The sequence below is a fragment of the Gastrolobium bilobum genome, unplaced genomic scaffold (genome assembly GCF_033153095.1).
Source record: "Gastrolobium bilobum isolate Gb01-03AN ecotype WA unplaced genomic scaffold, APGP_CSIRO_Gbil_v1 utg22667, whole genome shotgun sequence".
In the NCBI taxonomy this organism is placed as follows: domain Eukaryota; kingdom Viridiplantae; phylum Streptophyta; class Magnoliopsida; order Fabales; family Fabaceae; genus Gastrolobium; species Gastrolobium bilobum.
The window spans coordinates 55,080-81,715 of NW_026899671.1; the positions used below are offsets into that span (position 1 = coordinate 55,080).

The following is a 26,636-nucleotide window of genomic DNA, read 5'->3' on the forward strand; positions in this document are numbered from 1 at the left end:
TGGATAAAATTTAGGACAACGTGAACTAGAGAGGGAAGTTTAAAGATTACATAATGTTCACGTGGCAAAACAAGGTAGGTTGAATGTGTGATGCGTAGAAAAGAACCTGAGTAGTGAGTACTTGTACAGCTACACCTTCGACTACAACTATTTCAGCGCCTACCTACCAACCAAACCACGATCAAGGAAGGTCCCCATCACAATCACAAGCAAACAAACAAAACTATACAAAAAAAAACTCCAAAATTTTCCCGAGAAAATCCCTCAAAAACTTTTTTCTTTCTTTCTTCTTTTTGCATCATACTTTTCTCCTTCCTTTCCCAGCACTTAAAAAGAAGGGTGCAATCAAAACACTGAAAAAACAACAGCAACAAGAAGGACCCTTTTGGTGTGAGAGAGAAACAATTAAAATGATCATATGAGAGAAAGATTAAAGCATGCTTTGTCGGCCATTAAAGCTTCAACCAAAAAAGACCCTTCACACTCATCATTCATTCCCTTTCACCACACCCCGCAACTTGCAGATAGAAAGCCACTCCACGCACATGAATATTCATTTTCTGATTCATTGAACTTTGAGTATTCTTTCTGAATGTTTATTAGACCCTGAAAAAAAGGGGGTTTGGATTTTTGTGTTCAAATTCTTGGCTTTTCATGTTTTAGATCGAAGATCCCCACTTTTCACGCCAAAAGGTGAGGTGGGTATATTCTATTTTTGGCTAAAGTTTCATTAACTCCATGATTCTTCTCAATTTTCCTTCACAAGGAATTATTGATCCCATGGGGTGGACTTGCTGCTTTTGTTATTATCTCTTTTTTGATGAGTGATGGTGGGCTTTGAAAGGTATGTTATGTTATTTTATGGCTTTTTTTTTTTTTTTTTTTTTTTTTTCCGATTTTGAATCGTGACTTTCTGTGTAATATACATGTGTACTTTGCTTTTTCTTTGAACTGATTCATTAAAATTCTAGGAATGGCATTTGGAATTGTTAATATGACTTTAAGTTCATTTGGCGTCCTGAAACTCTGAATTTTGAAATTTTGTTAAATATCAAGGTTACCAAAATTTTTCTGGTTTCCCTCGGGGAAGGAAAAAAAAGAGAACATTTGGATTATGCAAGTGACTAATTCATTGTTTGCTTGTACGTGCAGGTGCTGAATATTAAGATGTCTGGGAATATCAAGGAGGGGAGAGCTTTCGCAAAAGGGTATTCTGTTATTTTACTACTATTGACTTTTCTTCTTTGTAGCATAGAGGGGTTGAACACTGAGGGGAAAATCCTCCTAGAGCTTAAGAATGGTCTTCAAGATAAATTTAATCTTTTGGGAAATTGGAAGTCTACAGATGAAACCCCATGTGGATGGATAGGTATAAATTGCACTTTTGAATATAGTGATAATAATCAAAATAATCCGGTGGTCATGTCTCTTAATTTGAGTTCAATGGGTCTTTCTGGAGCTCTAAATACTAGCATTGGGGGTCTGTCCCATCTAACTTATCTCAATCTTGCTTACAATGATCTGACTGGTAATATCCCTAAAGAGATTGCTGAGTGCTTGAGTTTGGAATATCTTTATTTGAACAATAATCAATTAGAGGGACCAATTCCTGCTGAATTGGGTAAGCTGTCTGTTTTGAGAAATTTGAATATTTGCAACAACAAACTTTCTGGTGTTCTTCCAGATGAGTTTGGAAACTTGTCTTCATTGGTGGAGTTAGTGGCCTATAGCAACTTTCTCGTTGGGCCCCTGCCTAATTCCATTGGAAATCTTAAGAATCTTGAAACTTTCAGAGCTGGGGCAAATAACATTACTGGTAGCTTGCCAAAGGAAATTTGGGGATGTAAGAGCTTGGTATACCTTGGCCTTGCCCAAAATCAGATAGGAGGGGAGCTGCCAAGCGAGATTGGGATGCTTGACAGCTTAAAAGAACTGATTTTATGGGAAAACCAGTTATCTGGGCTTATTCCTAAAGAGGTTGCGAATTGTAGCAGTCTTGAGACCCTTGCTTTATATGGGAATGATCTTGTTGGACCTATACCTCGGGGGATTGGGAACCTCAAATCATTGAAGAAGTTGTATCTTTACAGAAATAAGTTGAATGGAACCATTCCAAGGGAAATTGGAAATCTTTCTTCAGGTTTACAAATTGATTTCTCAGAGAACTCTTTAGTAGGTGATGTTCCTTCCGAGTTGAGCAAAATAAGTGGTCTAAGTTTGCTCTTTCTCTTTGAGAACCAGCTAACTGGTGTTATACCAAATGAGTTTAGTAGCTTGAAAAACCTCACAAAGCTGGACCTGTCAATGAATCATCTTACAGGTCCAATTCCAATTGGCTTCCAATATTTGACTCAAATGTATCAGTTGCAACTTTTTGATAACTCCTTAAGTGGTATTATTCCTCAGGGACTTGGACTTCATAGTCCTCTTTGGGTGGTTGATTTTTCTGACAACAACTTGACAGGAGGCATACCTCCTCATCTATGCTTGAATTCTCGCTTGATGTTGTTGAATCTGGCAGCTAATCAGCTTTATGGAAATATACCTTCAGGGATATTGAAATGTGAATCATTGGCACAGTTGCTGTTGGTTGGAAACAGGCTTACTGGTGGCTTCCCTTCAGAATTGTGTAAACTGGTGAACTTTACTGCCATTGAGTTGAATGAGAACAGGTTCAGTGGTCCAATTCCTACTGAGATTGGGAACTGCCACAATTTGCAAAGGCTTCATATTGCAAACAATTACTTCACATTGGAGTTTCCTAAGGAAATAGGAAATCTTTCTCAATTGGTCACCTTTAATGTTTCATCAAATCTTTTCACTGGAAGAATCCCACCTGAAATTTTTTGGTGCAAAAGTCTCCAGCGGCTTGATCTCAGTCAGAATAGCTTTACTGGTTCCTTGCCAAATGAGCTTGGGACACTTCAGCATTTGGAGATTCTCAAGCTCTCAGACAATAAACTGTCTGGATATATTCCTGCAGCATTAGGTAATCTGTCTCATTTGAACTGGTTGCAGATGGATGGCAATATGTTTTTTGGTGAAATACCTCCTCAGTTGGGTTCTCTTTCAAGCTTACAGATTGCAATGGATCTCAGTTATAATAATCTTTCTGGAAGAATACCATCTCAGCTTGGCAATCTCAATATGCTTGAATATCTCCTTCTCAATAACAATCATTTGGATGGCGAAATTCCCAGCACATTTGACGATCTTTCAAGCTTGCTCGGGTGTAATTTCTCATATAATAACCTCTCTGGACCTTTACCTTCCACTAAAATTTTCCAAAATATGGCTGTAAGCAGCTTTATTGGTGGTAACAAAGGCCTCTGTGGTGCACCTCTCAGTGACTGCAACACCAATCCAGCTTCCCACACTCTTCCTCCCGTGAAAAGTGTTGATTCTACACGTGGTAAAATTGTAATGATAACTGCAGCTGCTGTTGGTGGTGTTTCTCTCATTTTAATTTTAGTTATTTTATATATTATGAGACGTCCTAGGGAGTCTGTAGATTCCTTTCGAGACACTGAGACTCCCTCCCCAGATTCAGATATATATTTTCCTCCAAAGGAAGGTTACACATTCCAAGATCTAGTTGAAGCTACAAAAAGATTTCATGAAAGTTATGTTATTGGTAGGGGAGCATGTGGAACAGTTTATAAGGCAGTCATGAAATCTGGTAAGACTATTGCTGTTAAGAAGTTAGCATCTAACAGGGAGGGGAACAACATTGACAATAGTTTCAGGGCTGAAGTATTGACTCTTGGAAGGATAAGGCATCGAAATATAGTGAAGTTGTATGGGTTTTGCTATCACCAGGGTTCCAATCTCCTACTTTATGAGTACATGGAAAGGGGTAGCTTAGGTGAACTACTGCATGGTTCTGCAACTAATTTGGAATGGCCAATTCGGTTCATGATTGCTCTTGGAGCTGCTGAGGGTCTTGCCTACTTGCATCATGACTGCAAACCAAAGATTATTCACCGTGATATAAAATCTAATAACATTCTCCTTGATGAAAATTTTGAGGCCCATGTTGGTGATTTCGGTTTGGCAAAAGTGATTGACATGCCCCAGTCAAAATCAATGTCTGCAGTTGCTGGATCTTATGGATATATTGCTCCTGGTAAGCTCCTAATTTTATAATTAGTTGATTAAGCATAAACTTTCTCGTTTACGTTATGTCTTGTTTTGTCATTGTAGATCGTCTTATTGTCATTCCTGTCTTATAGCTTAGGATGATTTGTAGTTTCACTTCGTGTTTATAAACGATATTCTTTTTTTGTTTTCAAATTTTGAAGAAATTGAGTTTTGTACATTAAGCAGTATCGAAATTGCTTTTTCTGACCATAGATTTTGTTGGTTTAAAAGGAGAGTATCTTATATTGTTAAAATGGATTTGTTGATAGTGATCCTTATCAACAACTTGCCAAAGCCTTATTCTCTATTAGTATTTGGCCTTTAATGCCTATGAGTTTAGGTTACTTTCATTCAGTTATAATTCTAATATTGACTTACTTTGTCAATTATTTTATGTCTTTTTCACGATCCTGCAATTTATAGATAGATATATTAATACATGTCAAGCACATTGGTACAGGGGTTGAAGCAGTGATTATTAGAAGAAATCAAACTTACACATGACCCTGTGATGTACCATTATATTATTCATATATGCATATTTTCAGAGTTAATTTTGTATCCCCTTAAAATTATGATGAAAAATCCAGAGATACGTTTTCAAGGGGTTTTTGATATAAATCCTCATTTTTAAAACTTTATTACTTGTTGATTATTGTTTAGTGAACCACTTTATCCTGCATGGCAGAATATGCATATACCATGAAGGTCACAGAAAAGTGTGACATATATAGTTATGGTGTTGTGCTTTTGGAATTGCTAACGGGAAAGTCTCCAGTTCAGCCGTTGGAGCAAGGAGGTGACCTTGTCACATGGGTGAGAAACCATATTCGAAACCATAATAATACATTGACATCAGAGATACTTGACAATCGTGTGGATCTTCAAGACCAAACCACTATGAATCACATGCTCACTGTTTTGAAACTTGCTTTACTGTGCACAAGTGTGTCTCCTTCTAAGAGGCCATCAATGCGGGAAGTTGTTTTGATGCTTATTGATTCGAATGAGAGAGAAGGAAACTTAACACTGACTCAAACCTCACAATGATCTTCCTTCCAAAGATGACACATGAAAGTATGCAACTTCTCTTTGGGATTTTGTTAACAGATATGATTTTTTTTCTGTTTATTTTTCCAAGTATTATTTTCCACAAGAGAAAGTAGAAGATGATTCTTGTACATTTTCACTCCATTATGCCACTAGACTTGACTGTTTTACTTTATACTAGTGTATGTTATTTATTTCACGTCTCTGTATTTTCTTTTGGAATTCAGTATTGTAACTTTATTGTACAGTTGGCTATTGACATTGTGTATCATGGAGGTTATGCTTGTTGTAGAGAAGGATAATATATAAGTTGTTCATATAACATGGTGTATGTTTCAAGTATTATTATTTAACTATTATAATTATGAGAAAAATATTTGTCATTTTAAAGAATACAAATTTGTGTTATTTTAACTTAAACTATTATGTTTTATTGCATATTTAGTGATTTTTATATTCTCTTTTCTCCACAAAATTTGAAGGAGAAAGAAAATGAGAGTATTGTGGAGGATAGATAACATAAAAAAAAACTACCAAAATATAGTAATTTTACTTAAAATGATATCAACTTGTGTCCTTTAAAATAACAATATTTTTCCTCATAAATTGTTCGCATTTTGACATATTTTAATTTATTTTGTTTGATTGAATTGGGAGCCGTGTCTAGAATTTTAAGATATCATTTGAAAGGTATTGTTTGGATACAGATTTTACCGATGGAACTTCTTTGGATTTGAATTTTAAGTTAATATACTTCGTCAAATTGCTATAGTTTTAACATGCAATGTACTTCATGGATGCTGGAGACGCTATTTATTAAAATCGCAAATTAAATTTCTGAAAAGCATATATGTAATGCAATTACTGGAATTTATACTGATAGATCAACAAAGAAAACGTTTCTTAATTGGGTGATGCAAGTAAAACAATTTAGTCATAACTACACATAATGATGTGTGTGCATACGAAAGACGAAAACTGTTTTCTAGAATAGTGCGCTTGCTTGGCAATGTAGAATTCCATGCATCTTAAAAGCCAGTGTTTTAAAAGCCGGCCGGGTCGACCCGGGACTCGGTGACTCGGTGGGTTCTCCGGTTCGAGCGGGTAGTTAGACCGGTTATGCAGTCAACTCGGATTGGACTGGTTGACCCGGCCGAAACCCGACGACCCGGCGACTCGGTTGACTCGGGTTAAACCGGTTTTTTCTTTTTTTTTGGTAAATTTTTTTATTGTTGATAAGAACTCTTGAATTAAATCATATTCATATTTTATGATGAATATGATTAAAAGTAAGGTGAAAATAATAAGGTATTTTAGATTAGTGTAGTTCATTTATGTAATTTAGTTGCATCTTATAATGATCTCATGAAGTTAAGTGGTGATAAACACTGATGGTCTCATGATCTCATCTCAAAGGTCTAGAGTTAGAAACTTAGAAGTATATAATATTTGCTATCATTGAAAACTAATTTATTTTTTGAAGCTCATAGATAGTTTTCTTATGTGAATTTTTATTAATATAAGTAATATTTTTATATTTTTAATATGTGAACAGTAAAACTGGTTCAATCCAGTTGAACCCGGTTGAACCAGTGACCCAGTACCTTAACCGGTTCGATGACCGGTCCGAGTTTTAAAACACTGTTAAAAAGCAATTTTAAGTTTTCTACAAGTGGATGTCTGTCTGTCTTTACTTCATTTTCGCCCACCCGGCGATGCTTTTCTATGTGCTTTAGTCAATATGCTTTCAATTGAAGCAAAAGCAACATATTTTTAACGAAAACTTCATGGACCGCTTTCATTTTAATAGTCAAATCAAAACATTTATTAATATTTTTATAGTGTAATTATATTAACATCTTTATAAAATAATTATGAATCCTTTTGGTCTGTTTTGTCTGATTTACCACCAAAATCTTGTTTGTATATATATATATATATATCTTGGGAAAAATGTTTGTCATTTCAAATGACAGAAAGTTATGTCATTTTAAGAGAGATACAGACACAGAAAATTTGAATTTTAAATTAAAAAAAAATCACTCATTTTCTCTCTCCCATGATTTCCGTTTTTCTGTGTCTATCTCTCTTCAAAAATGACATAACTTTTTTCATTTAAAATGACAAACACCAAACCCACATATCTTCTATTCTTTTCTTTCTTACCTAAATAAAAAGAATTTCTTGTTTTTTTCCTAAAATTTTGGTTGGTCTATTTGTTCTGAATAAAAACAATAACCTATTCTTCATATTTTCTTAGGACTCATTTTTTTAATTGTTGCAGAAATATCATATAAAAATCATCAATATAATATTTATCAAATAGGTTTAAGTTGTTGTGCTGAATTGATTGTATTGCATGTTATCAGAGTCTTTATAATTAGGGGTAACAATTTTTAACACGGCTCGCTAATATGACACGAACACAAAAGGAAAAATTCCTGTTTGAGTCTATTCATTTTCAAATTCATGTCGTGTTAGTGTTGGCAAAATCTAACCCAGAAAAATTCATGTTGTGTTAGGTGTCAACCAGTGAATCCGAAATGGACCCGCATTAATCTTTTTATAGATTATTCGTGTCGTGTCGTAAAGAGGTTATTTGTGTTTTATTTAAGGTTGTGTATGGGTCAGGTCGGGTTTTTGTGCCGATCAGACCCAACTTGATTTTATAGGTCAGGTATTTTGACCCGACCCGATTTAATTTTGTCCAAGTCAAGTCTGACTCAATTTGAATTTTTTTGAACTGCAAATAATTGCTCAATCTTCAATTCCCACTCCAAATAGGCCTCGGGATCATTTTTCCCTTTGAAAGGTGGTATGTTCAGCTTCACTCCCTTAATTATATCCTCTCTAGCAACATCCTCATTATCTCTTCTCCTTCTATCAACCCTTCTTCTACCTCCATCATCATCATGAGTCCCTTGATTTTCTAAGTGCTCAATTCTCTCAAATAAGTCCTCTGTTTGCTCCCTCATCATCGTTTGCATTCGATCCATAATGGCATCGATTAGCAACCTGTTTTCTCTCTCAGGAGGAGGGCTACCTTCACCACCCGTACTTGCCATAATTCAAGAAAAAGAAAAAAAAAAGTGAAAAGCAATAGGACCTCACCACACCTCTCACGTGTTTACACTCTTAGAGATGTATCACTCGTATTTGTTGCTCTCTATTAGGCTTTTGTATAAAATGCTCTCTTGCCTTTTACCACTCAATAGCTCTCTTTAAGTTCTTAATAGAATCTCCAAGAACACTCAAGAGTACTACAACATAGAACTCAACAAAATAGTGGTGACACGAACCATAGATTGAAAAGATGTCAAAAGAGACAAGACAAAGAAGAACAGGTTAAAAGAAAGATTTGAGGAAAACTCTTATGACTTGATTCAAAAAGGTGGTGTGTATTTTGAGCTAAATAACAAGTTGCTATATTTTTTTTTTAACTTGAAACTTTTTTTTTTAAAATTTTGCCTTACTGCAGCAAACTAAATTTTCAACAGCAATCACTTTTTTTTTAACACGGGATGCCTCTAATAATTGAAATTTGTAATTTTGAAATGAAACATGAAATTGGAGTAATTGAGAACGAAACTAGACAAAATTCTCAACAAAACAAGCTATTAATTAACACACTAACAACATACTACTCAAGACACACGAATTGAAAGGATTAAAGTTCATGAACAATGATGAACATGGATGAACACCAAGAACGCAACTACAGAAATGTATGAACTGAACAAGAAATTGGAAGAAAGAACAAATTAGGGAATAAACACAAAGGTTGAAACAAAATTACACAACTCAAATTTAGAAAACAATTTTTAGGGTAAAAGTGTTACCATGAATTTAACTTCATTCCAAACCTAGAACTGAGCTCTGATACCAAATGATATGAACCTCAAGAGAAGTGGCCGGATTGGATCAACTAGGAATGGAATTTATGCCCAAAATACAGCCTCCAATGCGTCCTGGCTAAAAAATGATCATATTTCACGCTGCACAACTCGGAATTGAGTGATTGCAAAACGAGGTGAAAGAGCACGTTTCAAAACGCGAAATAGACCCAAGAATCACCGAAAATGGACAAGTGGGTCGCGAGATCTGATCTGAGGTAGGGTAAAATGAAAATCGATGATGTAGGGTTTAGCGTTGATTTTGTTGGACTTTTGGGAATGAAAAAAAATAGAAAAAGAAATTAAAACAAGAAACAAGGGTAGGAAGGCGCCACAATCCAAGGATTGATAAGCCTATGAACGCCACAAGGTTAAGAACCCTTGATAAGTTCAGAGATTCTCAAAAGAACCCAAGAGAACTAGTCTCACCAAAATAGGTTAACTTGATATTCAAAATCTGGTTACAAGAGTTGTATCCTCCTTTATTTATACTTGGAACATCCCTCCAAGAATAGGAAAAGACTAGCAAATGAAAAGACACTAATCATCCCCACTAAGCATTTATTACATTGATGACATTAACTAAATTCTGATTGGGATATGGCTTGGACTTGATGTCTTCATGATTAGTCCACATTTGCAGAATTAGCCCACTAAGAGCTTCCGTAAACTTCTTGGCCTTTGGCCTTGTGATTGGCCCATTTGGCAATTGCAATGGATCATTTGGCATTGTCTCCTTATTCATATCAGTGATGCCACCTCCTATGTCTCATCATTTAGTGGATGTTCTTGGATTGTGCCCAGTTGTGATATGATTTTGTATGTTATATTGTTCATATATGTATTATTGCAGGCACATTGAGTGAGCCACTTGACGGAGTGACCTTCCGGTGCCATTGGTTTACTGAGATATATATATATATATATATATATATATATCTCACCCCTCTTTGGGGCACCATTTCAGGTTCAGGTGAGCACATTGGAGCTTCGAGTAAGAAGCCCACCTAGTGGCAGAGATATATTTTGGTGCATAAGATTCATATGTCATTTTGGATTATTTGTATATATATATATATATATATATATATATATATATATATATATATATTGACATTCATTGTGTAGAGGACTTAGTATATGAACATGGTATTGCATGTTGCAACTCCCCAATTTCATAATCGGATTGTTAACTTACATATGGTACTTTTAAGCGCATGAGTAATTACTTTAGCGGTAGACTTTATTTGCATTTCACCATTACCTAGTGTAATAGGTGAGTAAACTTTTTCTTTTCTTTCTAAATATATTGCCACGCTTAATTCATTATTCAATCTTTTATTATTATCTGTACAGTCCCATACCTGTACAATGTTCTTAATTATTTTCCATAACTCAAAAATATTAATCATAATATTTAACGTAATTAATATACAAATCATGAAACTGAATATACATCATATATCATATTATAATACCATACTCATACCAATATAACACCTCGTAATTCTAAATCATATAATTATATTTAAAATATGAATTAAAGGGGAGGATTAATGAAAATCATGAATTCGGAGTCAAAATACGTAAAAGGGTAAAACAGTAAATTGCCAAACATGTAACCCTAGAAAAGGAAATTTGAGTAGAAGGTCTCAAATGGAAAAACTAACCCCAGAAATGGATTCAGAATGAAAAATTGAGTGGTTAGGCAAGTTTCTGAAAATTTGATTAATAGTGTTTTTATCGAGTAAAAATACAGCGGTACAGTTACACCGTAAAGCGTGTCGAATGAATTTTGAGCTCTAGGTTTGGAAATAAGTTATAAATGGTACATAGGACTACGAATTATGATTTCTGGTGAAAACTGATTGAAATTAGGGTTTTGGGGAAAGCGTGCCCACGGTGCACTTAACAGCTTAAAACTGTGATTTCACCGAACGATCGGAAAACTCCAAATTCATTTGATCAAGGACAATTAAAGGACATTGATGAATTTTAAAATTTGAAGTTTCTAAATAGTCTAAGAGTTAATTGGAGTTTAGTGGTTTAAGCGAAAGATTTGAATTAATTTGAAACGCACGGGTGGCAGTGGGACCCACCTCACTTAAGTGAAATAAGAACACATGTGCAAATGCACTATTCACTCATCTCCCTCCCTTGTCTCTCTCATCAACCCACGGCCATGGAGGTGTTTAGGGGAGGATTTGTTGTTTTGATTTCTTAGTGATTTAGCCACCAAAATCAACAGAGTTTGTCATCAAACTCCAAGTAAACAACCATCCAAACACAACCATTACCATCCACAACCCTTGAAACCCTCTTATTGGAGAGAAAATTGACACCCATTGCCACGAATTCTTGAAGAGATTTGGTGTTCTTGGAGTTGTTTGATCCTCCATTGCTTGGGTATTGTGTGGAGGAGTCATAGGCCTTGATTATGGGTAAGTTTCCACAATTTTCATTGGATGAATTGGTTGATTGGTTTTATGAACCCTAAAGCATGCTTGTATGGATTTATGTGGTTGAGGACTTCAATTTGAAAATGTGTATTAGATAAAAGTGTCTTAGAATAATGTTTTATGATGATTGAGCTCATAAAAATTATTGGTGAAATGTATGATAACTTAGGAAAATTTCATTATGGAAATGCAAGACTTTGTGAATTGGAATTGTGTTGGGATTGTATAATTGAGTTGTGGAGTAATTGTATGAGTTAATTATAGGATTGTGTGATGTGTGGAAGTGTTGAATTGAGTTGAAAAACCTTGGGTATGCATGCTTGCATATTTAAGCCATATTGAGCATAATGGGAAAAAGATGATGAAAAATTGATGTAATTGATGTTCTGTGGTTGTGAGCTAAGTTTAAATAGTTTGTGTGTTGTTGTGATGTATGTGGATTAGAGGTGAAACCATTGATGTGCCTAAGTGTTGAATTTGGCCTAAAAGAGGAAAATTGGGAAAGTTGAGGTTGAGTGATAATTTAATGAAGTTGAGGACTTAAATTGGTGTTGTGGTGAGTTTGGGAAACCATTAGGATGTTGTAATAAAATTAATTACATGACTTTGTATTTTTGGCCATTGTGGCTGAACCATGTTCGTGTGTGGGGGAGTATGGTGCTTTGTATTTTGACTTGGTTGCACCATTGAGTTTATGATTTTTGTGTGATCATTGTAGGTTCCCTCCCACGGACGCAATCTTTGAGCAGTGAGCTTGGTGGATTGCCTTTGGTCCTTGACCAAATGGATTGTGGTAGTAAGTGTTTATGTCAAATTGCATGAATACTTGAATAACCAAGTGTAGGTTGTTATGTGGTTCTAATTGATATAGGAATGACCTGTGTGTAGCCATTTCTAGTTGGACCTAGAGAGGGAGCTTCAACAAGGTAATCATTTTGTACTAGGGTTAATCCCCGTGTGTGATCCACCATGCCCATGGTGGTAGTGGTTGGAGGTGTATGTTAATGATGTAGATATAACATGCTCATGCATTGTATATATATTGGGTACAAAGGATGTATCGTGTCTCTGGCCAGTAGATAGTTTGCCTTTGAGCGTTACGGACTTCCACTGGATAGGTCTCCATGAGGGAGTTCCAGTTGACCTAGGGTGATGGAGTTGTTATCTGTTGAGGACCACTCTAGGAATGTCTCGAGTGTGTTGGTGGTGGGTGCCTTGGTTGATGTTCTGGGAACACTTCCTTGGATGAGAAACCGTAGGCTATATATCGAGGCCAATAGGCCGGATGTTGCGTGGTTTTGGCTTGACCATTCCAGCTTCATCGTATGTTTACTCTCTATACATCCCTACTTCACTAAATCCCTTGCTTTATCCCTCTTTGGTTGTTATAATTCATTGTTGATTTACATCTGAGTGAGCCATTGGGCAAAGTAATCTCCAGAATCTCTGGGTTACTGAGATATATTCATATATCTCACCCCGTGTTTGAGGCATTATCTTAGATGGTTGTAGTGGGATCGGAGTTGTGGGCAAGAGGCCCATAGGATGAGCACTTGGAGATTAGAGGACTTTTTGCATTTTGAGGCCACTTTTGGCATTGGCTAGACTTAGGGCATGAACATTGTATTTTGCTTTAGGATTATGCATCTTGTTATTTTGTTCATGCCATATTTTGCCTAAGTCTAGTTGATAATTTATGATGTTGTATTTTGGAGGATTTATATGTATTTATGTTAAGCCTTTGGAGAATTGTAATATTATGATTATGGACCTTGTGTAATATTTGAAGTATGTATGTGATGAAAAGGGCAATAGTCTTATTCTAGGATATGATTTTATGATTAATGTAAAAAATGCATGCAAAAGGGAATAATGTGATTGAAATGATTTAAGCTTTAATGAATGGTAAATTGAGGTAAATGATATAATTCGTTGTGTAAGAGCATAAAAGCATTGTTGGTCTTTGAGTGCCACCCTTGTCTATTAGGTACATTTGAGGCATGAGGCATAATAACATACTTTTGATAAAGTGGGATAGGTAGAAACAAAGGAGGTGTCGTCGAAATTTCTAGTAAAATGGCAGATTTGAGGTTAACTTTGGGAGAGCATATCTCCCTCCACAGAAATCTAATAGAGATGTGCCATACACCATTTTGAAGATTTAGGTGTCAACTATGTTGTGTCAAAAAGTGGTAGCCATTGAAGTTGTGTGCAGACCTGTAGACGTAATTGAGTGAGGAATGTCCAGACTGCCCTGCACATGGGGGTTGTCTCGGGTGGCAGTTTTGAGAAATTTATTCCCACCGCAATTCTTAGTCAAATTAGGCTCAAGATATGTCAAATTAAAGCTCAAGGTATCTAGTTTAAAGTATAAAAATTTAAGAGCAATTGGTGGAGTAGTTTGTCCATAATCACAGAAATGGTAGGGTATGTTTAGCGCCCTGTTTGAGGTTGGCTGACAATTTTGCTTGTCCAAATTCAAACGGTGATAACCGGAGCAAATGAGAACTTTATGGGGCATGTGATTTGGAAATTTAATTGAGTCTAGAATAACATACTAAAATATGAGAGCTTATAACCACTAAATCTCTCATAATGTCCAGAAGACTGATTCATGTTCGGTTATGTAAAAATCGTAAAAGTGAGATTAACGCTAAGTGGGTTTATGGGAACCCCTTAGTGACTTGAGAGAAGCATTATATGATAGTTAGACATTTATTATAATTATTTCGTGTTTAGATTTCAGTTATGATCACAACTTTTACTTATTATGTTTTATTACTGTTTTAAATGCTTACATAACGAAAAGGGAAAAGTTTACTCTCATTTTTAAATGAACTGCTGTGATTGTAACTGCGCTTAATATTATAAATTTTAATAAAATATAATGAGTAAACTTTTTCCTTTTCATTACGTAAGAATTTAAAATAATAATAAAACATAATGAGTAAAAACTATGATCATAATTGAAATATAAATGCGGAATAATTACAATAAATGCCTAACTATCATATAATGCTTCTCTCCAGTCACTAAGGGGTTCCCATAAATCCACTTAGCCTAAATCTTGCTTTTACGATTTTTACATAACTGAACATGGTTCTAGACTCAATTACCTTTCCAACAAGGTATCACACGACCCAAAAAGTTCTCATTTGCTACGGTTATCACAGTTTGAAGTTGGCCAAGCAAAACTGCCAGCCAACCCAAAGCAGAGCACTAAACATACCTCACCATTTATGCGATTCTGAATAAACCACTCAACCAATTGCTCTCAAATTTTTATACAGTAAACTAGACATATTAAGATTAAATTTTACATATAGTGTGGGCCTAATTTGACCAATAATTGAGGGAGAAGTAATTTTCCCAAAACTGCCACCCGACAGCCCCCATGTGCAGGGCATTCTGGATAGTCCTCACTTAAACGCGTCTACAAGTCTTCTCACAGCTCCAATGGCTACCCACTTTTTACACAACATATTTGACATCTCAAGTTTCAAAATGGTGTATGGAACGTCCCTATTGGACATCTGTCGAGGGAGATATGCTATCCCGAAATAGCCTAAAAATTTCCATTTTATATAAATTTCGATGACATCTCCTTTGTTTATTCAACTTATCCCACTTTATCAAAAGTGTGTTATTATGCCTCAAGGGTACCTAATAGGTAAGGGTGTCACTCAAGGACCAACAATGTCTTGATGCTCTTACAACCCACAACAATTTATATCATTTATCTCAATTTACAATTCATTACTTACTTTGTCAAAACTTAAATCATTTCAATCACATTATTCCATTTGCATGCATTCTTTCAACATACACATAATTATAACCTAAAATAGGCCTATTGCCCTTTCATCCATACATACTTCAACTATTACACAAGGTCCATAATTTAGAAATTACAATTCTTCCCAACGATGAGCATAAATAAAAATGAATCCTCCAAGTACAACATAATGAATCATCTACTAGACTTAGGCAAAATATGGCATGAACAAATATGACAATATGCATAATCCTAAAAGCAATATACAATGTTCATGTACAAGTTTAGCCTATGCCAAAATGGTCTCAAAATGCAAAAAGTCCTCTAATCTCCAATTGTTCATCCTATGGGTCTCTTACCCACATCCCCGGTCCCGCTAAAACCACTTGAAATAATACCCCAAACACGGGTGAGATATACGAAATATATCTCAGTAACCCAGAGGTTCTTGAGATCACTCTGCCCAATGGTTCACTCAGATGTAAAATCAGCAATTCATCATAACAAACAAAGAGGGATAAAGCAAGGGATTCAGTGAAGTAGGGATGCATAGGGAGTAAACATACGATGAAGGTAGAATGGTCAAGTCACAACCACGCAACATTCGGCCTATTGGCCTCGACATATAGCCTACGGGCTCTCATCCAAGGAAGTGTTCCCAGAACATCAACCAAGGCACCAACCACCAATACACTCGAGACATTCCTAGAGTGCTCCTCAATGGATAACAACTCCATGACCCCAGGTCAATTGGAACTCCCTCACGGAGACCTATCCAGTGGAAGTCCGTAATGCCAAAAGGCAATTATCTACTGGCCAGAGATACGGTACATCCTATGTACCCAATATATATATATATAAATTCATGAGCATATTACAATTACACTATTGACATACAACCTCCAACCACTACCCCCAAGGGGCATGGTGGAGCACACACGAGGATTACCTTATTGAAGCTCTCTCTCTAGGTAGTTCCATCGCAAAATATCACCGAGCTTGGTCCAACCAAAAATGCCTACACACAGGTCATTCCCATATCAATTAGAACCACATAACAACATACACTTGGTTATTTAAGAATTCATGCAATTTCCATAAGCACTTACCACAATCCTTTTGGTCAAGGACCAAAAGCAATCATCCAAGCTCACTGTTCAAAGCTCACGTCCGTGGGAGGCAACCTACAATGACCACACAAGGATCAGCAATACAATTGTAACTCAAGTTGAATTACAAAGCAAACATACCCCCACACCCACACACTTAGGTTCGGCCATCATGGCCGAAAATTCTCAATCATGTTGTTAATTTTCTTTCAACATTCCAATAGCTTCCTAAGCTCAACACAACATCAAATCAAGTCCTTAATTCCATTCAATTATCATTCAACATCATTTTCCCTAAAACTCCTCATTATGGCCGAAATTACATACCCACACAATCCAATGGTTTTGCTGTCAATTCAATGCATTAGACCAACACACAACTCATTCAAACTTAATACAATCAATTAGACAACCTTTGCATCATCATATCCTATTTTCCCTCACATGGCTGAATTCTTGCACCTAGGATACCAAAGGATTTTCAATCCAATTTCACACTTCCACACATCATACAACATTATAATTAACTCATACAACTACTCCACAACTCAATTATACAATCCAAACGCAATTCCAATTCACAAAGTCTTGCATTTCCATCATAAAATTTGCCTAAGTTATCATACAATTCATCAATAATTTTTATGAGCTCAATCATCATAAAACACCATTCTAAGACACTTTTATCTAATACACATTTTCAATTTGAGGTCCCCAACTACATCAATCCATACAAGCATGCTCTAGGTTCATGAAAATCAATCCACAAAATCAACCAATGAAATGTGTTGAAACTTACCCACAATCAAGGCCTAGGACTCCTCTACACAATACCCAAGTAATGGAGGATCAAGCATCTCCAAGAACACCAATTTTTCCACATAAATTCGTGGCAATGGGTATCAAATTTCTCTCAAACTAGAGGGTTTCAAGGCTTGAAAGTGGTATGGTTTGGTTTGGATGGTTGTTTACTTGAAGTTTCATGTGGTGGAAGTTGGATTTTGGTGGCTAAATCATCAAGAACAAAGCAAGCCAAATTTCTTCCCTTACTATGTCCATGGCCACGGGTTTGGAGCTGTGTGGGGAGAGAGAACAGAGTGAATAGTGCCTTGGGCACATGTGGCTTAAGTTTACTTAAGTGGGTGGGTCCCATCGCCACCTCACACGATTCAAATTAATTCAAATCTCCCGCTCAATCCACTAAACGTCCATTAATTCATAGCCTATTTAGAAACTTCAATTTTTAACATTCACCAATTTCCTTTAAATCCCCTTGATCAGATGAATACAAAGTTTTTTGGTCGTTCGGTGAAATTACAGTTTTAAGCTGTTATGTGCACTGTAGGCACGCTTCCCCAAAAACCCTAATTTAAATCAATTTCCACCAGAAACCATAATTCCTAGTCCTATGTACCATTTATAACTTATTTCCAAGCCTAGAACTCATAATTTATTCGGCACGTTTTTCGTTGCAACTGTACCGCTGTAGTTTTACCCGGTAAAAACATTATTCATCAAATTTCTAGAAACTTGTCTAACCACTCAATTTTTCGTTCTAAATCCATTTCTAGGATTAGTTTTTCCATTTGACACCTTCTACTCAAATTTTCTATCCTAGGGTTACGTGTTTGGCAATTTACCTTTTTTACGTATTTTGGTTCTGAATTCTGGATTTTCACTAATCCTTCCCTTTTATATGATTTAGAACTACGAGGTGTTATATTCACCCCTCCTTTTTGAAATTTTGTCCGCAAAATTAAATCGTACTTGTTCGCTAACTCAAGATACAACCGGAGAGCCTTATCCTCCCGCTCTCAAGTAGCCTCCTTAGGTGTACGTCCTTTCCGCTGAATCTTTAACATTGGAATTATCTTTCTTCTCAGCCTCTTCTCACTGCGGTCAAGTACCTCAATAGGACCTACAAGAGTCTTCAGATTCTCCCAAATTTCAATATTATCCGGTATCACCACATATGATTCATCCGAAACATAACGCGCAATTGTGACACATGAAAAACGTCGTATAGATTCGACAACTGTGGAGGTAAGGCAAGCTGATAGGCCACTAATCCCACTCTTTTCATAGTTTGATACGGCCCAATAAATCAAGGACTCAGCTTCCTTACTCTCAATGCATGGCCAACACCCGTGACCGGAGATAACCGCACAAATATATGGACTCCTTCTTCAAATTCAAGCGGTCTGTGTTTATTATCATAATAGCTTTGCTGCCGATTTTGTGCCTCTTTAAGTTTTTCTATGATCATCTTAATCTGCACTATAGTCTCCTGCACAAAATTCGAACCAAATCTTTCTTTATCACCTACCTCAGTCCAACAAGAAGGAGGCCGACATCTCCGTCCAAACAATGCCTCATCTGGTGCCATACCCAGACTGAAATGAAAATTGTTATTATAAGAAAATTCCATCAATGACAAGTATCTGTCCCAAGCAGTCCCCTGCTTCAGTGTGCAAGCTCTCAACATATCCTCAAGTGTCTGTATGGTCCTCTCAGTCTGACAATCAGTCTGCGGGTGATACGTAGTGCTCTGCCTGAGTTGAGTGTCAAAATCCTGTTGCAAAGCTCCCCAAAAGTGTGAAGTAAATTTTGGGTCTCGATCACTTACAATACTAACCAGAATCCTGTGGAGCCTTACAATCCCATTCACATAAAGCTTTGCAAATCTCTCCGTAGAGAAATCCACTCGCACTGGCAGAAAGTATGCAGACTTCATAAGTATATCCATAATAACCCAAATAGAATCGTAACCAGCCTGAGTCCAAGGCAAACCCAATACAAAATCCATAGAGATGCTCTCCCATTTTCCACTATGGTATATCCAATGGCTGAAGTAAACCATCATGTTTATGATGTTCTATCTTGACTTTCTGACAAACTAAACACTTCGATACATACTCCGCCACATCCTTTTTCATCCCAGGCCACCACAATTTCTCTTTCAGATCTTGAAACATTTTTGTAGCACCTTGGTGAATAGCATACTGACCCTTATGGGCCTCAACCATAACTTCCTCTGCTAACTCTTTGGGCACAACAATCCTGCCCTGATACAGTAGTAACCCCTGTTCATTCAAAGCTATGCCACTCTATCCTTTCAAATATTTAACACTCTCATTCCGTATTTGAGTTTCTTTAATCATGTCATGCAACTCATTTTCAATCATGGTCAACTCAATATGACAAACTCTACCTGCATAGAAATCAGTTATTTTTAAATCTCTGAACTATTCAATCACTTCATTATCCCACATCATCATATGAGACAAATTGACAGACTTCCTACTCAAAGCATCTGCCACCACATTAGCTTTACTCGGGTGGTATTTCAGTTCAGAGTCATAATCTTTCAAGAATTCTACCCATCTCCGTTGTCTCATGTTCAGCTCTTTCTGATCAAACAAATATTTCAAGCTTTTGTGAACTGAACACAGCAAATTTCATCCCATATAGAAAATGCCTCCAGATTTTCAAGGCAAACATTAGCAGCAAGATCCAAGTCACGAGTCGGATAATTCTCCTCATGAGGCTTCAACTGCCTAGAAGCATAAGCAACCACTCTCCTTTCTTGCATCAGGAACACTCCCTAAACCTTTCTTGGAAGCATCACAAAATAATTCAAATTCACCTTCTGAATCGGGAAGAGTTAACACAGGAGCAGTAGTCAATTTCTCTTTAAGAGTCAAAAAGCACTCCTCACATTCCTGGGTCCACACAAAAGGAGTATCCTTTCGTGTCAATCAGGCCAATGGCAATACCATAGCAGAAAACCCCTGTATAAACCTACGATAATAACCAGCAAGGCCCAGAAAGCTTCTAATCTCAGTCACTTATCGCTTCAATCTTACTCGGATCCATAACAACACCACTAGCAGAAATAACATGACCCATAAATTGCACCTCAGATAGCTAGAATTTACATTAAGATGGCTTAGCATACAAATTCTTCTCTTTCAACACCTGCAATACAATCCTTAGATGATCTGCGTGCTCGTCTTTACTCTTGGAATAGATTAAAATATCATCGATGAACACAATAACAAACTGGTCCAGATATGGTTTAAAGATGCGATTCATATAGTCCATGAACACCGCCGGGGCATTAGTCTGCCCAAAAGGAATCACCTGGTATTCAAAATGTCTGTATCTTGATCAGAGCGTCATTTTAGGCACATCCTCCGGCTTAATCTGGATCTAGTGATATTCGAACCGGAGATCAATCTTAGAAAACACACAAGCACCCCTCAACTGATCCAGCAGATCATCAATACGTGGTAACAGGTACCTATTCTTAATCGTAACCATATTCAACTGTGTGTAGTCAGTACACAATCTCATGCTACCATCCTTCTTTTTCACAAATATAACAGGTGCTCCCCATGGAGACACACTCGGTTTGATAAAGTTCTTTGCAGATAGCTCCTCAATATGCTTTCTCAACTCAACCAACTCCAGTGGCGACATCCAATATGGAGCCAGGGAAATAGGCCCCAAACCAGGCAACAAATCAATGGATAATTCAATCTCCCTCTCAGGTGGAAATTCCGATATCTCATCAGAAAATACATCAGCAAATTCATTAACCACTGGAATATTTGAAATTTCCTCTTCTTTATCGCCAACAATTCCACCCAATAAAACACAACTCAGATCACCAGCCTTCAAGTCCTTAATAGTTTGACAGACAGACAGATAAGGAGACGGACAGACAGCGGGCTTCTTAGGAGATAATATCAACCTCTTTCCGCAGCAATCAATCATTGCGCAATTTTGAGACAACCATTCCATATCCAAAATCAGATTAACAGAGGCCAGGGGCAAGATAATCAAGTCAATATTGTAACCCCTGCCTTCATATATAAACTCAACATCATTACAAATAAAGGAGGAATCACTAACATTTCCTGTAGCATTAGTAATATGCATGGGGGGGGATCATCTTCGTTACTCTTAAATTTAACCCATTAGCCACATATTCCGCAACGAAAGAATGTGTTGAAGAATCAAAGTGATGATGTGGTTGCCACGTACTCTAAGTTAATACACTTGATGATTCCACGTCAACATAGTTTTGATGATAACAAACAAACTCAAGAAGGAATGCTCAAGGACAAAGCAACATCCAAAAGCAATTCAAGCATCAAATCTCAAGCATCATGCCAAGTCCAAATATCTCACTGGTATATTCATTTAGGACTTAGGAAAAATATGTAAAGGTGTATACATTCTAGCATTGCATAAGCTCAAGTTCATTCATATAATTACCTAATTGGAAATTGCTTAACAACCTTGATCTAATAAGTCAAAAGCGCATCAAAAGGTTTTTGAAGTAATTTAAGCATGTAAGCATCATGGAAAAATATAATCACACATATTCATGGCCTTACATCACTCATATGTTCTAAAAGAATGCATTTTTAAAGAAATGACAAAATAAATGGTTTGATATGCACAAAATTGGTTTGGAAAGGAGCCTACATGATATAAACACTTCTAGACATATTCCATAACCAATTACATGCTTTCCATGTTGTAAAAACCATTTATGATTGAAAAGAAACTCATAATTCGTGCAAAAAGTGAGCTGCCATAAAATATCTGGATATTGAACTGAGAATATTCGGATATCAATATCCGGATACCACATCCGGATATCAATATCCGGATCTGTGTCCGACAAATATCCGGATATGTACGGATTATAACTGTAACAGCCCGTTGTACACCGGTATTGTTAACATTAATTATGATATTAAACGCAGTTAAATCACAACAATTCATTTATAGAAATGCGAGTAAACTTTTTTCGTTTATTACGCGAGTATTTAAAACAATAAAAAGCGTATAATTAAAAGTTGTGACCGTAACTGTAAACTCTTGCGAAATACTTATTTAGACTACTTTTATAACTTATTTTATTTACTACAAGTCACTAAGGGGTTCCCATAAACCCACTTAGCTAATTTCTCAATTTTACGTTTTCTACCTATCCGAACATGGTTCGGTCTTTATTTGTATGCGGACAAACCGCATTCAACAAGCCTCCCATATTTTGATATGTTATTCTACACTCAATTAAATTTCTAGCAAGCTATCACACGAGTTATTTTGATCTCGTTTGCTCCGGATATCGCCGTTTGAAGTTGGACAAGCAAAGCTGCCAGCCAACCCCAAAACAGCTCCAAACATCCCTCACTCCACGAATTACTGCAGAAAATCCACTCAACCAATTTCTCTCAAATTTTTATACAACAAATTAGACACCTCAATATTTAATTTAACATATCATACACTTAATTTGACTAAGAAACGAAACGGGAATAAATTTCCCAAAACCAGTCCAGAACTGCCACAAGTGCAGTGAGCAATTGGGCAGTCTGCACTCTCTGCCTTCTCCAGGCCGTCGTTCAACCCGGAATTCTATAAAACTTTACCACAAGATATAGGACATCTCAATCTTCAAAATGGAATATGGCACATCTGTATCGGACCTCTATGGAGGGAGATATGCTCTCCCGAATTTCGCCTAAATTCTGCCAATTCTACAGAAAATTCGCCAGAGTTTCCTTTGTTTTTACAAAAATCCCAAAGTTCGCAAATGCTTTCTAATACCTCAAATGTACCTAATAACCAATGGGTGGCACGCACAAGGACCAACAATGCCTTGAGGCACTTACAACCCAACTCAGTTTATAGTTATTACACAATTCATATCATATTGCTCACTTTGTTAATCCTTGACTTATTTCAACCACCAATGTCCATTTACATGCATCTTCTAAGCTAAGCATACACATAATTATAATCCTAAAATAGGCCTAAAGCCCTTCCATCATATTACATCAAGTATTCATTGTACAATCACAACATCTCAATTACATATTACAACTTACAAATTCATAACTTTAAATTACAACTTGAAACATAAAGCTTAAAATAACATATACAACATGTACCTAGACTTAGGCGAAAATAGCATGAACAAATATGACATGAAACTCATCCTACATACATATGGGATGTTCATGCCCTAAGTCTATCATAGGCCCAATGGCCATCAAAATGCAAAGCATAAAAATGTCCTCCACACTCATCCTACGGGCCTCCTGCCCGCCGCTCCTGTGCCACTCATACCTCCTGAAATAAAGCCCCCAAGACGGGGTGAGATATACAAATATATCTTAGTAACCCAGAGGCTCTGGAGAAAACTTCGCCCAATGGTTCACTTCGATGCATATAAATAATATACAATAACCTCTTTAAAAATGGGATAAAGCAAGGGATTTAGAGAAACTGGGGAATATAGGAATACAAAATACGACGAAGCTGGAATGGTAGCTACCAATACCACGCAACGCCCTGCCTAATGGCTTGGCATATAAGCCTACGGGTCTCATCCGAGGCGTGTTCCAAGAACAACTAACCAAGGTACCCCTCCCATCCGCATACACCCAAGACTTCCTAGTGTGCTCCTATCTGGATCACACACCACGACCCTGGGTCAACTGGAACTCTCTCTCGGAGACCTATCCAGTGGAAGTCTGAAACGCCCGAAGGCAAAAACTGTCTACTGGCCAGAGACTCGGTACATCTAGTGTACCACTAACATACATAATAAATGCATGATCATGTTATTCTACACTACTCATATACATTTTCTACCATCACCCTCAACAGGTATGGTGGAACACACAAGGGGAACAAGCCCCAGTACCAAGAGGTTACCTTTATAAGTTCCTCCACTTAGCTTCACAGCAGTATACTCTCCGAGCTCGTTACTCAACAGAATGCCTACACAGAGGACATTCCCAATTACTCAAAACTCATACGAACACATGCCAGTTAACAATTATACAAGCATGATCCAATCACTTACCTCAATCCCACTTGGTCCAGGACCAAGGGCAATCCACCAATTCACGGTTCGGGGTTCAAATTGAATTACGGAAACCTACAACAACCATGTACGACTCGTCAGTACACGACAATTCTATCAAAACGCGAAAAACATCAAAAAAAACTCCCCTACACCCTTGTAGGTTCGGCCAAAGTAGTGCAATTTTGAGATTTATTTTTCTAAATTTTCTTTCTCATTTTCCTAAGCATCCTTAGGTTGCCAAAAGGGCATATCAAGTGTCGTTTTTCATTTTACGTCTTTTAAACGTCGTTTTGCTTAATATATAACTATAGGATCTTTTATGACTCTCAACACCATCAATTATTTTCATTGATTCTCTAACCTTCCAACCACCACACAACCCATCTAATTACCATATAACACATAATACATCATCCAATCAATTTCAACAACATAAATTCTCCTCTTTTTGTCTAATGGCCGAATTGCACAATGGTGTAATCCCAAGGAATTTCCATCAATTCTAACTACTCCACACCTCATACAATCCTATTATATCAACATATAATCATACAACAACTCACCAATCCAATCCTAACACATTTTCAAAACTCAAAGTCATGACACCCTAAAATTTCTAAGTTAAAATTTCACAATTTTCATCAATAATTTTTTATGGCATTTCTAGCTCTAAAACACATCATTATAAGACATTATCATCTAATACACATTTTCCAATTGAGCTCTCTAAACACATCAATCACAAAATTCCCCTTTAGGGTTCATGAATTCAATCACACGATTTAGTAGTTAAAATGCAAGGAAACTCACCCCAAAACTTGGCACAAGGCTCCTCCTAAACATACTCCACCATTGGAGCATCTAGAAACTCCATGAACACAAAAACTCCAAGGAATTTCGTGGCTTATTTTTGCTCCTTTCTCACAAATGAGAGGGTTTCAAGGCTAATGGATACCACCAATGTGTTTGAAAGGTAATTTCCAACAAAATTCAAGACAAGAATCAATGGATTTGGTGTCAGAATGACTAAGTTATGGTGAAATGAAATTTTGAAGGTGATGGCCATGGTGGAAGGTGCGCCACGGTTTTGAAGAGAGAGAGGAAGGAAAAGGAAGACTAATAGTGGATGGTGACATGTTGTCATCTTATCACTTAAGTGGGGTGGGCCCCACCGCCACCTCACGTGATTCAAACTTGTTTGAATTTCCCTCCGATTCCACTAAACGTCCATAAATTCACAACCTATTTAGAAACTCTAATTTTTAACATTAACCAATGTCCTTTAATTATACTTGATCAGATGAATCTGAAGTTTTCCGGTCGTTCGGAGAAAATGCTGTTTTAAGCTGTTGCGCGCGCCGTTGGTACGCTCCCAAACTTACTCAATTCCATCAAATTTTATCAAAAATCATATTCCCTAGTTCTATAAACCATTTATAACTCATATTTAAAACCTAGAGCTCAAAACTCAATCGGCACGCTTTACGGTGCACTGTATCGCGATATTTTTACCTGGTAAAAACACTATTCACCGAATTTTGTGAAACTTGCCTAACCACTCAATTTTTTCGTTCTGAAACCATTTCCATGGTTATTTTTATCATATGAGACCTTCTACTCAACTTTTGTCTTCCTAAGGTTGCGTGTTGGCTAATTACCGTTTTGTCCTTTCTTTGTATTTTGGCCTTACTTTCAGGATTTTCACTAATCCTTCTCTTTAATTCTCATTTACTATTTTAATATTTAAACTTAGAAATGCGAGGTGTTATATTCACCCCACCTTTTAGAATTTTGTCCGCAAAATTAACTCATACTTGTCCGCTAACTCAGGATACAGCCGGAGAATCTCACCCTCTCGTTCCCAAGTAGCCTCCTCAGGTGTGTGTCTTTACCATTTTACTTTTATCACAGGCATAACCTCCTTTTTGTGGTACTCATCGTTCCTCGACCCTTCACAAATACTTGTCTATTATGGTGCTCTGACCTTTTAATTCACAATACTTTAAACTTTCTATGGTTCACGGTTGCACTCTCACTAATTTATAGGTAATAATTTTGTTATGTTACAAATTCGTCTACCTAACCTCACTTCCTTTTTATCTTTATCTTTTTATCTGACCAAGATCTTGCACAACAACACACTTTCTTTAGTACTTCCTTACTTTCACTGCCACTACTGTTTCAACAATACCCCAATATACCAGTCCTTTCCATTAATGTTACTAATCTTACCATTTTGTTGCTTCCTTAGCTTTCACACAAGCACATACCTTCTAGTTTCAATGGCACTTTACAGTACCCATTAATTCCAAC

The 26,636-nt window shown here is 36.7% G+C and overlaps 1 protein-coding gene across 1 annotated transcript; it reads left to right on the top strand.

Annotated features, from left to right (window-relative positions):
* The first annotated feature begins 311 nt into the window (after positions 1–311).
* On the top strand, positions 312–5,512 carry LOC133292510 (probable leucine-rich repeat receptor-like protein kinase At2g33170). The gene is made up of 3 exons (XM_061490925.1): positions 312–844; positions 1,153–4,126; positions 4,829–5,512. Exons 2-3 carry the CDS (start codon positions 1,168–1,170, stop codon positions 5,188–5,190), a joined length of 3,321 nt encoding a protein of 1,106 aa, XP_061346909.1. The 5' UTR covers positions 312–844; positions 1,153–1,167; the 3' UTR covers positions 5,191–5,512.
* Positions 5,513–26,636: the final 21,124 nt, after the last annotated feature.

Bases quoted from the DNA above. Each gene is read 5' to 3' on its own strand.
- LOC133292510 (XM_061490925.1), top strand. From the start codon at position 1,168: ATGTCTGGGAATATCAAGGAGGGGAGAGCTTTCGCAAAAGGGTATTCT. The intron at 4,127-4,828 runs GTAAGCTCCTAA...CCTGCATGGCAG, and splicing joins TTATGGATATATTGCTCCTG to AATATGCATATACCATGAAG.